This window comes from Mustela nigripes, chromosome 2 (assembly GCF_022355385.1).
Source record: "Mustela nigripes isolate SB6536 chromosome 2, MUSNIG.SB6536, whole genome shotgun sequence".
NCBI classification, from domain to species: domain Eukaryota; kingdom Metazoa; phylum Chordata; class Mammalia; order Carnivora; family Mustelidae; genus Mustela; species Mustela nigripes.
The window spans coordinates 181781016-181796852 of NC_081558.1; the positions used below are offsets into that span (position 1 = coordinate 181781016).

General features: G+C 36.9%; 1 protein-coding gene across 3 annotated transcripts in view; it reads right to left on the reverse strand.

Annotated features, from left to right (window-relative positions):
* The window catches only part of CADM2 (cell adhesion molecule 2), a 1101138-nt gene extending 1085537 nt beyond the window's left edge, over positions 1-15601 (reverse strand). For 2 of the 3 annotated variants that reach the window (XM_059392144.1, XM_059392141.1), the window contains exon 1: positions 15523-15601. In XM_059392144.1, coding sequence (XP_059248127.1) covers positions 15523-15583 — 61 coding nt within the window. In that variant the 5' untranslated portion in view covers positions 15584-15601. The remainder of the gene's footprint in view (positions 1-15522) is intronic. The other variant, XM_059392142.1, reaches the window with a different exon arrangement.
* Positions 15602-15837: the final 236 nt, after the last annotated feature.

The window sequence follows — 15837 nt, forward strand, 5'->3', positions numbered from 1 at the left end:
GGGAAATAGCCAAGTCCAAAACATTTTAAAATACATAATAACATAAATACCTGATGATTTCAGGTTATCTTAAATGTTAAAGAAAGAGAAGTTGTACACTGTGATAAAGGTTACTACTTAGGAAGAAAGTTTTTTTCTGCTTTATGAAAATATTGCTGAAAACAAAATATAAGATCAATATAAATTTAGTTGGTTAATAAGCAGTAATGCTACTAAGTGACTGTATCTTACCTCATGCACTTATTGTATGAAATTGTTTAATGAATCAAAAACAGGACCAAAGAAGTCACTGAGACACAAAGATGACAGAACAGCACCACCTAGTTCTCTACATAAAAGTTTCCAAATATGCATGCATCTCTGACTTACTTGGGAAAACTGAATATATTCTCAGAATAAATCATTTAGCATGAAACTACACTCTTGCAAATTATCACCTGCAACAGAGCATTTACTTGAATTGCTTTAATTTTAAAGTTTCCTTTAAAAGAAAAAGAAAGCAAAATTAAAGATAATGGTTTAGCTGAGGTTTTTTAGCTGTGCATTGTACTGTTTTCTGTAATCCAGATAAATCAGTCTCTAAGTAGAATAACTGTACATGCTTGACCACCACCATTATGATTTCCAAAGTATGTATCATTTTGTTTACCCTATGTACTACAAGATGTATATCATCTACTCCAGGGACACCAATGGGCAATAAATAACAATATAAAAATGCCATACAATCTGTTAGAAATATGACATCATTTGGATGTTGAGGTCATCAGTCAAAGCTAAATATTAAAAGAAATGATATAAAGATATCGAGAATATTCATAGCCACTTACGCTATTTTACATATTTTAACAGTTCACATAATTGTATATAGAATTCATTTTATTTTTAAAGTCTTTAGGTGGTATCCTCATCTCTTCTCCAGTTTTGTTTACCAGTTGTTCTTACTTCAATCATATGCAGGGCAGTTTGAGCAGGAGGAAAGATTTCAAGAACAACATTGACTCAGCAGTCACGAAAAGCATAGGTTTTAATCAGGCACAATGTAGTATTGTAATATAAGCAAGGGATGGAGTTTTAATATATATGACACAGTACAAGGAGCATTGTTTCTGGAGAGAACACTTTAAAAATGTTTTCCCTGAGGCATCAGCAGCTCTTTAAATGACTGTCGCTGGTAACATCAGAATTGCTCAAGCAGAACTTCAGCTCTAAAAAACTAAATATTGTTGCTTGTTACATAGATCCTTCTCACAGACCTCTTCTCCCCTACATTCCCTCTGCTGACCTGGTCATCTACTGTTCTGGCCCACTGAGTCTTTATGAAATTAAATGAATCATCCTCTTGAACAAATCAGTTAGAATAGAGCATGCTTGAATATTTCTTGTTCACTTGTCAGCTTCTTTCAAGTTGTATTAATAAAAAAAGAAAGAAACTGGAATCATACTGAGAATGTTTTCAGGATAAACGACTGGAGAAAATGAGAGCTCTTTAATCCAACCTTAAATAAAAAATGTTAAAAGCTCATGAGGTTTATAGTACTACTATTAAATCAGTGATTTCATATTTTCATTGATATACCCACATTATGTAGCCACTGAAAACATATTACTATAAAAATGGAATTTTTATTTCAGAAAATACTAGGGTGTTGCATATTTTGTTTATCCAGTGTCTCAGCTCCTAGACTATAAACTCCATGAGGGCAGAAATAGTTTCCACCTTGTTTCCTTGTATATCTGGCATATACTGCCATCAGGTAGGTATTTGTTGAAAAATGAATCAGTGCATGAGTAAGTTATGCTTAAGAAAACCAAAGACTATGAAGAATAAAACAATTATAAAAATTTACACATACACATGTTAAATGCAAAAATAATATAAAATCAATATATTGTATATATCAATATAATAATAAATCAATATATTTACTATTCTCTAATAAAAAAAATGACTAATGGCATGAGCACTGGGTATTGGATGTAAGTGATGAATCACTGAATTCTACTCCTGAAACCAATATTGTGCTGTATGTTAACTAATTAGAATTTAAATAAAAATTTTAAAAGAAAAAATGAAATAAATGACTAATGGCAGCAATTTACTAATTTTTGAAGTTGATCTGTGGATGCAATTTCATGAGAAAAGCAAGTATGACCCAAGCTCAGGCTGATGACTACAAAATTAATTAATAAAACTTACTGACAGAGATAGAAAGCTTTGAAATTTATGTATCAGAATAGAAATCTCTTTACATGTGTAAAATCTTTAAATACTGAATAATGCATGGGTAAATATAAAAATTAAATTTTAGTGAAAACTATTTTAAGGATTCATGGTTAATGCTACACTATGTTACAAAATATCTTTGAGAAAGTTGAAAAGAAATATGCCATTTCTGCAGTTCTCAATCATCCATTAGATTCTTCTATAATATGTCTCCAAAGAATGAATGTGGTTCCATTTTTTCAGTCTACAGAAGAAACCAAGCTACAGAAGTAATGTTAAGCATCTGACTCTTGATTTGGGCGTGGGCCATGATCTCAGGGTTGTGAGATCAATCCCTGCTTCGGGCTCACACTGGGCATTGATCCTGCTTAATATTCTTTCTTCCCATCTACCTCCCACCCCCAAAAGTAACTTGTTCATGGTGTCTAAAATAGTGCCATGGCTTGGAGGAGAACTAAGGTCTTTTGAATCCTACCATTATGTCTTGCTGCTGCAGGGGACATCCAAAATTCAAAGTCCAAAATAGTCCAATGAGATTTCCTCCCTCTACAGAATAGAAAGCTCTCACTACAAAAGAAAAGACACCCACCTGCCAGGCCAGTCTCACTACAGCTTCCACACTAACTGTAGTTTGTCATGGTTGCTATCTGTGTTCTACTGAAGGATTAGGGCTGTGTATTAGTGCCTCTTCCTCTATCACCAAGTTACTCCCACTCTCATTTAGTAAACCAAGATGATATGAAGGTTTTAGGAGGAAATATCCTTAATATCTGATCAAGTTTACTGTTAGTATATGATAAGACCATCATTAAATGATAAAGATTGTCTTTCCAACTTGTCCCCACCCATCCATTGAATACTGTCATTGTATTACAAAATATACTTTCATGCTGTCCTACCCATCAAGGATAACCTGTTCTGCTTTGTTGGTAGTTTGTATTTGTGTAGCCAGTAAATTTGGGTAAAGCAAAACGAAGATTTAAAGTAAATCTGACCTTACTGACCTCTACTGGATCTCTAAAACACCTCAAATTTATCCCTGTATCAACACCTTTATCTTAGCTATTCCATGCAAGTGAAAAGATAGGAAGAACTGAAGTTTCAAAATACCACTAGTCTTACCTCATCTGTAGCATTTCTATGTTTAAAAAAAAAAAAAAAAGTAAGTCAGTGGACATGAAACTATCATCTATAAATTTTACTTGACCTTTAAAAATAGATGTGTAATTGTTACTGAAGACACAACTTCTTTTTCATGCTAGTTAGTATCAAATCTTTCTATAAAGATGATGCACTTAGTGTCGTATTCTTTTGAAGAATATAAGGGATATTGTTTTTAATTTGGTGACTGACAAAAATGTTGTTCTGAAATGCTTTTGTTACTATATAAATTAAAAATTCACTTTCTGAGTGGGTCATTATGTCAAAATCTGTTGAGAAATATGAAGGTGTAATTCTTCCTCACATTTCCAGTGTTTGATATACTAAGTAGTTACACAAAAAAAATTACAATGTCACTTCTAAACATGGATTTATAAGAATATCCTCTATACAATGAAAATTCATCAACATCTTAAAATATTTTTGCATCCATAACAGTGAAATAGTCAACAAAAACTGCTTCCCAAACTACCTTCCCTTTTATTCACTAGGCTCTGGAAAGTCAGTCAGCAAGGGCCAGACAGAAGCCACTTTAGAAGGTTATTCTTCTGTGGCTGTTGCATCATACTGACAGTCACATTTTAACACAAAGGAGATTTTAGGTATTCACAGTAGCTATGGGAGAATATAATTCTTAATATCAGCTTCACAAAGTAGCAATAACACTTAATAAATTGAACTAGTTTAATCTACTTTGGATATTTATTTACTAAACGTGCATTTCTACATGATGATACAGTGATTTTGACACCTGCCATTAGGTAAATCTTTTTTTTTTTTTTTTTTAAAGATTTTATTTATTTATCAGAGAGGGGGGGGAGAAAGCGAGCACAGGCAGACAGAATGGCAGGCAGAGGCAGAGGGAGAAGCAGGCTCCCTGCCGAGCAAGGAGCCCGATGCGGGACTCGATCCCAGGACGCTGGGATCATGACCTGAGCCGAAGGCAGCTGCTTAACCAACTGAGCCACCCAGGTGTCCCCCATTAGGTAAATCTTAAGTTAGCCTAGGTAATAATATCTTTTCAGATGCTCGAAGTCATGAAACAGTCAAAAATCCAAAAGAGAGCAGGAAATTGATTTTTAAAATTTGAAGAAAATCTGTATGACTTTTAAGAAAAGCTACATTTCACTGGGACTTTTAAGAAAAAACATTCTTAAAACACTTTATGTGGAAATAGAGTCACTACAAATTGTAGAAAGCCTTTTCTCCCTTGGTGTTCAGCTCCCAGTAACTATATTTAAATTCTCTTCAAAAAGCAGTTAATATTTCCATCCTACCTCCCACTGTCTTTCAAAATACTAAAAGGGAAATAAATCAAATTCAACCACAGCAAACATGTGTCCTCAAGTGTGGATGTATGACTAAGCATTAAGCATTAAAAAAAAAAAAAAAAAAACCCACCTCAAAAACCAAACAAAATAACCCCCACAATATTTAGGAATTTCTTTAAAAGGACTTTTAAATAAAATGGATGTAACTCCCCCAAGTTAAATTAAGCAAAATGCACCCTGGATCTGTACTTCAGAGACTACTCAGAGAATGTCTACTCCACAGCTTGGCAATAACAAAAGCAGGTCAGTCCCCACTGATAATCTGGCAGATCAAGGTCAGTTTGTAATTCCTCTTTGTTTATATATTTATCCGGAAATACCAGCTACTCTAAGAAGAACAATAAGATGATTTGGTTTCATGTTTACCTAAAGCCATCTTCAGAAATATTTTGGGGGTGAGGGAGAGAAATCTTAAGTAAGTAGAACAGACAAGGATTTAGGAAGCCCAGAGAAAGCTGGGAGATTCAGAATTCTGAGACAAACGTTTTCAGTGCAAATTTGAACTGCTTACCTAACTGAAAGCAATGATTCAATGTTTTTGTGAAGTAAGTCATTATTTAGAATTGTTTATGTTTCTTAGTAGCCATTTTTTGACCTTCTCTCTGTACATTAAATACAAATGCAAATTCATTGCAAATATTTATTCTATTCAGAATAGTGTATTGGCATTTTGGCAGTTAAAATATAAATACTTAAATATTATTTGGATCCAATTAAAGAGATGTGTCAAGATTAAATGGATTGGAAGAGAACTAATCAATCAGTGGGATGAAAACATAAAAAAAAAAAAAGACATAGACCAGACCTAGATTAGGCGCTTGAAATAAAATGAAGACTAAGACCCTGTACTCTAGGAGTTCATAGTCCAGTACAGCAAACAGATAAATACCAAACATTCAAAATGCTATAATAAAAATATGCATAGGGGTTATATAGATCATAGTATCGACAATATAAAATGCTTAGTTCTCTCATCAACTAAGAAGACATACAACTTCAAATAATAAAGGGCAGATGGTATTATTTTGTCTAAACAAACACATCAGATTTTGGTCAAAATTTTTATAATTAAAAACTCCAGTAAGTTCCTAGAGACTTGTATTTTTTAAGCTATCCTTAATAATAACGTTGCTTCAAATATGCAGTTGTAAAATAAAAGAAAAGGTTAAAATTGTTAGTATATATCAACTTTTGCTTTTTATTGTTATAGCCATGAATAAAAGAAAAAGTGTATTTACAAATTAAACTCAAATTTCCTGATGATATACTACTCAGACGAATACAAGTCAAAGGGTACAGTTAATATAAGTACACTCAAACTCAGTCAATGCAGGAAAATATCCTCTTTATAAATGGTAATGTGTATTAAATGAGCCAATTCTTATAACCATTCCTCCACAAATAAAGTCTTTATTTAAAAAGAAAAGTGTCTCTCTCTCTGTTTGTGTTGAGTTCGATGCCCCTATATACTTTCATAGTTGTCCAAATTGCATCCCAATCAAAATCTGAAAAAAATCATGTCTCAGATTTGGCAGTGCACTGACATTTGGCAGCCCATGTGATTGCAAGCAATTAATACTATCTGAAAATCTATAGCCTCAAATAATAACCAGCATAACTTCGAGATCCCACCATAGCAAATGTGTTAATGGGCTAGTTAGGGAATAGAGTATTGATTTAGGAACAATTTTTGATTCTTATTTTGAGAGAGTGAAAGGAACAATCCCTATTCAAGATAAGGGATACACATTTTCACTCATTATTTCATTCCCAGGGCAAAGAACTATTTAGAAATAACAGATACTGTATTATGTATCACAATGGTGAATTTCATTCTGCCTTGGCAGGGTAACTAGTAAGCGCAGAATGTAACCGCTTGCTGTACTGGAGTCATAGATATATAATTGCCTTCAGAAACATCCTTCTCTGAATACCACCTACACATTAATACATGACAGTGAACTTACAGCCAGACCCCTGTTCTATCCCACATGATCCTTGAAAAGGCTTTGAAATGAGGACACGTGCATAATTAAGGCACACTGAATATCACAGTACATGTAACAAACTAGAGTATTATGAATCCTTAGGGGAACCTCATCGAACTAATACATTTTCTAAAGAAAGCTGCACATGAGTAAAGAGAGCCTAAAATGCTAATTAGATCCTCTCAGTGAAAGCTATAGAAAAGTTGATTCTTGAATCCTGAAGTTGGGCACAGAATGGAACATTTGTATACAGAAAGACTGAACAGGGGAGAAAAAAGAATTTGACATAAAAGACTCTCAATAGATGATTTACACAATTCATGAGAAAATAAATAATGCAAAATAAAAATATAACAGTGGGAGAATTCCAACCTCCTGAAAGGGTTAAGTATGAGAACTGATTCTGTATTAGAAAGGGATTATGTAACAACAGAGGGAAATACTCAGCCTAGCATATGCTAATTTAGTCAGCTTTGCCAGGCGTTTCTGTGTGTTTGGCTGGCTGACTCACATTCCTTCCCTCTTCTTTTTGCCATTTTTATTATGAAAGTAAGGAGGTTGAACTCTCACAAAATGCAATAATAGCAATAACAAAAACAAGTAAAAGCACATTGTATGTGTTTTATTCTTGCTAAAACATTGGGGTATGCGTCATAGAGATTGAAAGGAAAAATCATCCAGTCTGTACGTATTCAGCATACAGGCTTTAGCAAAACTCCCTTTCTTGAACCATTCTTCACTCCCCGTTAATTACTTTTAATAGGTCTTTCAGGTTAGTAGCATGGTCAGGACTGGGGTGATATTATATTCCTGGAGAGTGCAAAGGAAGTTGAGTTACTAGTCAGACCTCAACACATAAAATAGACAGCAGTAAAGGAATGACAATTAAACGACAAGCTTATTGTACATTTTTTTTTTGCTTTTAAATACAAATATTCTAATCTCTCATTTCGACCTACATCTACTACTTAAGATTGGAAGGCAGGGGGCATATAACGCATGAGAATGAATGGAAGATATAGGTGTCATGGTGTTTTCCCCCGGGGGGGATACAGGACAAGCTAATGTAAAATATGAATTCATTAAGACAGTAAAAAATGTATTTTACACACTATAAATTTTAGTTCTGGATGTTTAAGTAAACCTTAAGGGAGTCACTTGCATTTTTAAAGGCAAACACTTTTAGCAAAGAAGCCAAAAATATTTCTTTATAAGAACAAATTAATTGGTTTTATAAATTATACTGAATCAATATAACAGCTATACACTTAGCAGCTGGCAGCCCATCCTTGTCAGGAAAGGTTCTTTCCACTCAGTTCCCAACGATGACTTTAGGTAAGCAATGAATGCACAGTCCCTGTAAATAAACCATCGTCAAATACATAAATTGTTAGGGGATCAATTTGACCAATAAAAGGACCGTTGTTTTCTTAATGTGAAGTGATTTGCACTATTTGATCATACTTAGCTTTAAGATTTTATGCTCCTCAAGCAAATGATTCCTTATTTTTATTTTCTAAATAATCCCTAATGATTTCAACATCTAGCCCCCAGAATAACTGTGGCTAAACTGGGGTTTCCCATTCCCCATTCAGATGACTGAAAGATAATTTGAAGATTCAAGTAAAAACTATCTGTTGACTTAGAAAGAGTTATCCCAAATGTTGAATAATGACTGTCTTAATATTTACTTCAAAGACCTCTAAAATAGAATGTGAAAAATTAATAGATAGCTCTCTCCAAGGCAAATCCCCTTACAACCTCAGCCCTGTGTCTCTTCAGGTAGCAGTAGGGTCTCATCACTCAGTTTCATAAGCAGGAAAGGAGATTCAGAATAAATGCTCAGCTCTAACATAAATTCAAAAATTGTAAAACCTGCTTGTGTGTTTTTAAGTGGAAATGTTAATCACTGTTAAAGCCTAAGAAAAGTTATTCAAAAATACACTTTTTAACCCTCATAAAAAGGGTAAAAGGAAACAACTGCAAACAAAATAAACTCTTGCCTTTTCCTCACACCCCATCCCTGAGAGTCCCAGAGTCTGATTACTTACTGAATTATAAAGATACCCTTCCGTCCTAAAAATAACGGTACACTTTAAATTTGTATATATGTGTATAGAGAGAGATGAATGATTGAGGGATATTTCCTTTCTGAACAATTATATCTCTGATTTTGACATTAATATTTAACTGACACCTAGTTAAGCAGAATATTTAGTTTACTAACTTTTAAATATACTACATACTTTTAAAATGATAACAATTTCATATCTGGTTAAAGAAACCCACTAAGCACATGAACAGAACCAACTGGGCTCATTTCTTGAGTAAAAATCAATATGCATAGTATGTTCAATTCTCTAGCAAATGTAATAAAAACAAAAAAAGCAACATTAGTTTCTATTATCTGATACGCTTCCCTGATAGGCTGCCTGTAACAATTGGTCCAGAACTATTACTTTTATTAAGGAACCTATCTGATGCTTTTGCCTGTGATAAATAATATTGTCCAGAGAGGAAATATTCTCTACTGATTTGATGTTAACAAAAATTCTACCTTATGGTGCTAAACTATACGAACATACCCTGAACAGTTTATTTCTATTTCTTTTAAAACTACTCTATTCTCATAACACAAGAAATGCTCTAATAATAAAAATAATGACTCAAAACAACAACAAAGGACTTATTTCTTACTTACTAAAAGAAGAGGATAACAGACTATTTCCTAGCCCAATATTTATTAGGTCCAACACATGTAAATAACTGCATAGAAATCCCATTTTTAACTTTGCTATTTATTGTCATGAAACTGGCCTGTGTCCCTGATAGTTTGCAAGAAAATAAACTATTCCCCATGAGCACTGATAATTTTATTAGTATTTATTTATTATATCAATCTCCAAACAAAGTATGTATTCATTCTTTCTTATGCTTTGTCATAAGCTCATATGATTAGAAATACTCTGTAAGTTATCCATGATTATAAAAAAACTGAAGGCTGGTTCATGTCTACTGCAAGCTATGAAAAGACTTCCCATTTCATTCATGCCACATGACTGCTTTCTCGTGTGTTCCTGTGTTCGCCTGCCGCTGCAGAGCACATTAGGCCTGAGATGCCATTTGCATCATCACACAGCAGGGGGCTTCAGCTGCCACTGCTCTAGGTTAATCCTCACCCACCTCTTTACACAAGGAATTTGCAGAAGATGCCTTTCTTTGATACTAGAGAACTGCACTCCAAAAATGCTTGACATTTTCAAATAAAATGTTGGCAATGAGCTTGTCCTTTTAAATATTTTAGGTTAAGTCAGTAAATTTAAATCATGCCCTTCCCTTTTTTCATGAAATGATTTGGTGATCTGATCTAATGCAAAATATCTGGGATTTGAAATCAAGGAAAATAAAAAGAAATGAGTTGGAAAATGTCATGGCAAGAACAACTGATCAGATTATATTCATTTAAAGATGTATATCAAGAGCCACTGCTATACACTTTCCTATAAGAAAACAGGTTCCTAAACCAGTACATCCTACAAAATGTTAAAATTAACTCTTAAAGTATTATTTAACAAAGTTTCAGTGCTGACATACTATGAAAAGAAGCAACTATTTAATTCCATCAGAACTAATTAGGACATACCTATTATTCAATCCAACACTATTTATTATGCATCTGCTAAATTAAGAATATGAGGACTGCACAGGTAACAAAGGGTGAGGGCTTGCCCTCAGGAAGCTTAAGTTTAAAAATCATTTTGCCCTGGAGTTGTTCTAAGAGGGTAAATGGTAAGCCTATATCTGCCAATTCCACAAAGGACTATAACTTCACCTTCTGAGTTCAGCTTCCTCAGTTCGTGATTTCTCTTCTCACTGATTCCTCAACCTACTCAGCCAGCTGTTACACCATGGGTGATTTTGCCAAAGATATTTAACGAGCCTTTAAAATAGGGCCTCTTTCTCAATAAATCTCACGGAACACACATCAGCATTATTAAATAAAACATCAATATGATAGGTCTATTTATGTTATTAATGTACCCTATATTCTTCATAATAAATAAACCTTGTCTTGATCTTCTGATACCCCATAGATTTCTTATTTTAAAAAGAAAATTGATAGTCTCTGATGCTGATTTTGGGCCACTTTAAAATGCATGATTCAGTTTTTGTCTTCCAGTATTTCTGCACTTCCATTTGCTCTTTAAAAAATTCAAGTAATTGTTTTCTTTAAAAAAAAAATAAAAAAGGCATCTCACTATTTAAATGTGGGGCAAATAGTTCTCAAGTATCTGATCATCCAGTGGAGAAGGCAGAAAGAGGTCTCTCAATTGATGCTTACTTTTGTCGTATTATGCTCCCACAGTTCTAATAGTTGTAGAAATGGGGGAAACACAATGAAGTAAGCTTCCATACTTCCATATCTTGATAGAAAATTAGCCCAGAAACTCCTCATATTTGCAGGGAGATTTTCTTAATTACTAAGTGTCTGGGTTTTGACTGTTTAAATCATAGTCATTGGCTCTTATGTACGGATTCTACTTTTCCAAGTTTTAGCTGTTAATCAAAAAAGGGAGGAATGCAGGAACTGCATTCAGCATAAGAAATTAGCTTGACAAGACTAAGGTTATTACATGTTGAAGGACATGAATGGGAGAGATGTGCTTTTAGGAAGTATTAAGTTATCAGTATTTTATTAAGTGTATGTAGGTGTATTTTGTACTTCATAGTGTACTTTCTAAAAAGGTAAGGGGAGGTTCATGTAATACACCAAGGCTAGTAATAATCTGTATGTCCAATTGACCTTCAAAGTAAATCATTTACCAAAATGTCTCATGGAAAACAAGACAAAACCAAACCAAACCCTGAAGTCCCAGTATTTGTGCTGGATGTGTTTTTTTCTGTAAGATTAACTCTAAAAAGGAAACAAAGTTCTCAACAAAATCTCTATGCATGTCTATTTTCTGGTTATATTTTGTCCTTTCTTTCTTGCCCTTTCTGGGACTGTTTTCTTGTGCTAAACAAGACAGTCTCCATCTTTGCAGTGCTCCCTCAGGCATGGAAAGGGGATATAGCATCTGCCAGGGTAAGCAATTGAACTGGATCTACTCTGTAACCAAGAGAGGTTTTAGTTACAGGTGGCAAGCTCTTGCACGCCTCCTTCTAAAGAAATTCATTCCTCTAAACTGTTCCTTACCCTTATTCCAGATTTTTCCTCTGTCTATGATGGAGGAAAATAAGAAAGCATGCCCCATAAAGTAATACTGAAGCAAATTTTGTTATCTAAGTCTACATTCCAAGTTGTGCTTTGGTCAGAAACATGTTTATTTTCCATCTAATGATCCATCTCCATTTCCTAAGAATCCATTGAAGACAAGCTGGTAGATTTGTAAAATAGAACTATTTAAGACTTTTTTTTTTTTAACTTATTTTATCAGTGACTTGATTGTTACCACTGGTTCATTAACTCTATATTAACAAGCCAAAAGGTTGGCTTTGCTTCCCAGAAAAAAGCAAAATATTGGTGACAATGTAAAACACAGAGAAGATACGTTCAAATGAGTCTTCTTGTCTAAAATAGGGCATAGTGCAAGAAAGGGGATAATAATACAAAGGATAAATAAATTGATTATAGTATTACTTAAGTGATAGACTACGACTACAGTTCTGATAAAGCTAAAATTGAGAAGCTGTAGACTGCCTATAGCATTTGCCTAGTCATAACTACTAGCAGGCAGAACAGACTCCTTCCAGCCAGTATCAGTTGCTCACTAGTTCCCCCGCTACCCTTCTCTCCTTGCACATAGAAAGGAAAGATCTGCTAAGTATTTAATCTGTGTCCAGGAAATAAAGCTTTCATTTTACAACCTAACCAAGTCCTAATAAAACAGTAGGGTGGTGGGAGAAACACAAACCTGAACCCTGAAGCAATGTTTTTAGCCAAGAGTAAGACAAGGAAAGCATGAGCAATTTGTTTGAGCAGGAACTGACAATATCAGCAAAGTGTGATGTGTCTGTGGAGCAGTGTTTGATAAATGTGAGGCAGCCATAAACATGAGAAGACAATCTAGTGATGCTCTGTGCCCCCCTCCCCCCTGAGTTCTTTTCTTTTTCTTTCTTTTTTTTTTTTTTTTCTTTAAATCCTCTTCTCTCCTTTGGTGTATTAATATGGCCCGATCTAAGATGCTCACAAGTACACAGAGATTGCTGGGTTGGGGCTCTTTCCCTGGTTGCTGTATAGGACGCTTATTTATTTATTATATTTGGACCTGATGCTAGTGCTGCTGTTGGTTGCAGTGGTGCATTTTCTCTGGCATACCCACACCCCTTCCACCACCACCTCTAGTCTGCTGTGAATAGCAGCACTTTTTTAGTAATTAGTTTACATACTTAAAAAAAAGAGACCCATGTCCTTAATAAAAGAGAATGCAGCTGATGGAATCTCTCTGGGTAGAGAAAGAGTAAATCCCCCTCCAGGCTAAGAGAGAATGAGACACCAGCAGACAGTTATTTTGCAGTGCACTGAATAGACAATTCACGGGAAATGTTGAAGGCAGAGAGGAGGCGACCCCCAAGTGCAGTCCATTGCCCACATGTTCTATAATAAATAATCTTCTCACACCAGCCCAGCAGTGAGTGCAGTGACGTGCCGGGGCCAGCACACACAGATTGGCAGGGAAAACACATCCAGCGGTGTGGAATTTTCATCGCAATCACCAAATTAACTGATTTTCCCACATCACACTCCCACTACCAGGCGTGGAGCGCGCTCGCGCGCACGCACGCACACACACAGACACAGATCACACGCAGAGCTGAGAAATGCAAGTTACTGAGAGGTGAAATGGGGTATCTAGGAGCACGTTTCAGTCTGGATTAGAAACCTAAAGTAATGTGTCAGCCACCCGGGGTTACTTGTGAGAGGGTGGGGGTGTGAACGGTGGGAAATGGGATGAGGCAGCGTAAGCAGGAAGAAGGCTGTCTGCTTTCTCAGGGATTCTGGCACATGATATATCCGAAATTTACATCCAACATAAAACACGTAAAATATTGTAAGAAATATCTTTGCAAGGTCAGTTAGTTAATTCAGAAGAATTCCGTCCACTACCTCTTCTTTCACATTCATAAATACGCATAAATAAAATACATCCCTGTCTATATCCTGGAAGATAGGAGACAGGATGCATTCCAAGAACTTGCTGAAACATGGTTCATTGACCTCATTTAAATCCTCCGAAGGCCGATTGGGTTTTGCATGCCTGTGGGTCTACTTGTGTCTTACTTTCAGATTCCTTTTACCCAGGGACAAATAAATTTGATCAACTTATCTTTCTCACAAGTACAGAAATGATGACAGAGGGGTTAGAGGTGGGCAAAGATTTATCAAGAAATAAGAGTCGCCTAGCTTTAAAAATCCGATCGACCATCATTTCATATCCATCCTTCCTGTATCTCACACTCAAGCCACATCCCTATATTACTACTCTCTTAAAAGCAACAATTCTCTGCCTTACAGCCTCTGCCCACCCAGCCCTAGCATGCCGCCTCTGCCTCCACCACCACCTGAAGTGTGCTCTCCTCATGCACTCCTACTCCATACATTGCCATTCATTTCATAACCAGCGTCGTCCTCCCATTCCACACAGACCCCTCCTCCCTCCTCCAAGAGAGGGTCTGAGGAAAAGTGCACCCCAGTTCCCTAGCCACTCTGCATCCAAACCCAGTGATTTGCATAATAACAGTGTTTTGTGCGGTTTCCCTCCACTGCGGTCGCAGGGGTTCTTGCATTTCACGTGAAAGGATAATATTAATTACGAAAAGAAGCGGCAGAGAGCAGAGCGGATGGAGAGGTAAGGGAATCCAAGCGAAAATCCCTTAGCAGTAAAGTAACTGCTTAGGTGCATATATTTCTTTGCTTAAAGAAAAAGAAAAAAAAAAAAAAAAGAAGAAGAAGAAAAGAAGAGCAAAAGAAAACTACACACACTAATTAATAAAAAAAAAAAAAAAAGAAAAGGTTTGTTGATAAAGTGGCTTTGGGTGTTTTAATTTTTCCCTCCCCCTTTCCTTTTTTTAAATTTCTTGATTTATTCTTTCTACCCCCCCCCTTCGCTCTTCCTCTCTCTCTTTCTTTTCTTTCTTTCTTTTTTTTTCCTTTTTAAACCCCAGACACAGTCTCCTCTCTCTTCTTAGGTGAATGACACGTCTCACAACACATCCTCACCCCCCCGCCCCCCGAGATGTTATTGCAATGCACACAGTGCTGCCGCTGCTGCTGTTCTCGCCGTCTCGGTAGCTCGCTCCCAGGCTTTCACTCACTTTTTAAAGATACACGGATAGGATGATGGTGGGTAGAAGGGGAAAGAGAAAGGCGACCCGAAACGGGGGGAGGTTAGACAGATGACAAGGATGGAGAGGGTCGGTCAGGAGCGTGATGTGGGAGGTGGCTGGTGGGGGTTGGTGGGAGGGTATAATGTTCGGAGAAGGCACAAGTTGCCAGCCAAAAGGCGTGGGAGGTGGGGAGGAGGGTGGCTGGCGGGGATTGAGAGTGAGAGATGTAGGAAGCTCAGGTGAATGAAAAGGCGAAAGGTGCCGCGTAAGGGGCTGACTGCTGGGAGAGCAAGGCTGAGCCAGCGCTAGAGATTCGAGGGGCTGGAGCAAACTGCCACTGCCCCCTGCCGCACCGGGGAGTAGGGGGAGGGGGTGGAAATCGCCGGGGACTGGGGGACTGAAAGGGGAGAGTGGAAATATGGGGTGGAGTGGGGATGATAGGGAATGGGCGTGAAGTTGATGCTCCCCGCGGCGGGGCGGGGATTACCTTGTAGCAGGAGCCCGCAGACACTGTAGAAGCGGAGAACGGCGCTGCGTTTCCAAATCATGGTCCCTTCTCTAATGGGTTAGGGAACGAACGAGGGGGCAAGGAGATGCTGGTGAGTGGGACACCAGAGTGCAGGGATCCGCCGGTGTCCTCCCGGCGCCTGCTGGACGCACGGTCCCCGCCGCTGCGGTGATCGAACCCTCGGACTGGACTGGAGGCAGCAGAAGCGGCAGCTGCGAAGCACCCGCAGAATGGGGTTTCGGTGGGCGAAATAGTTTCTTCTCCTCCTCCGGCTGGTGGTGCAGCCGCGACAGC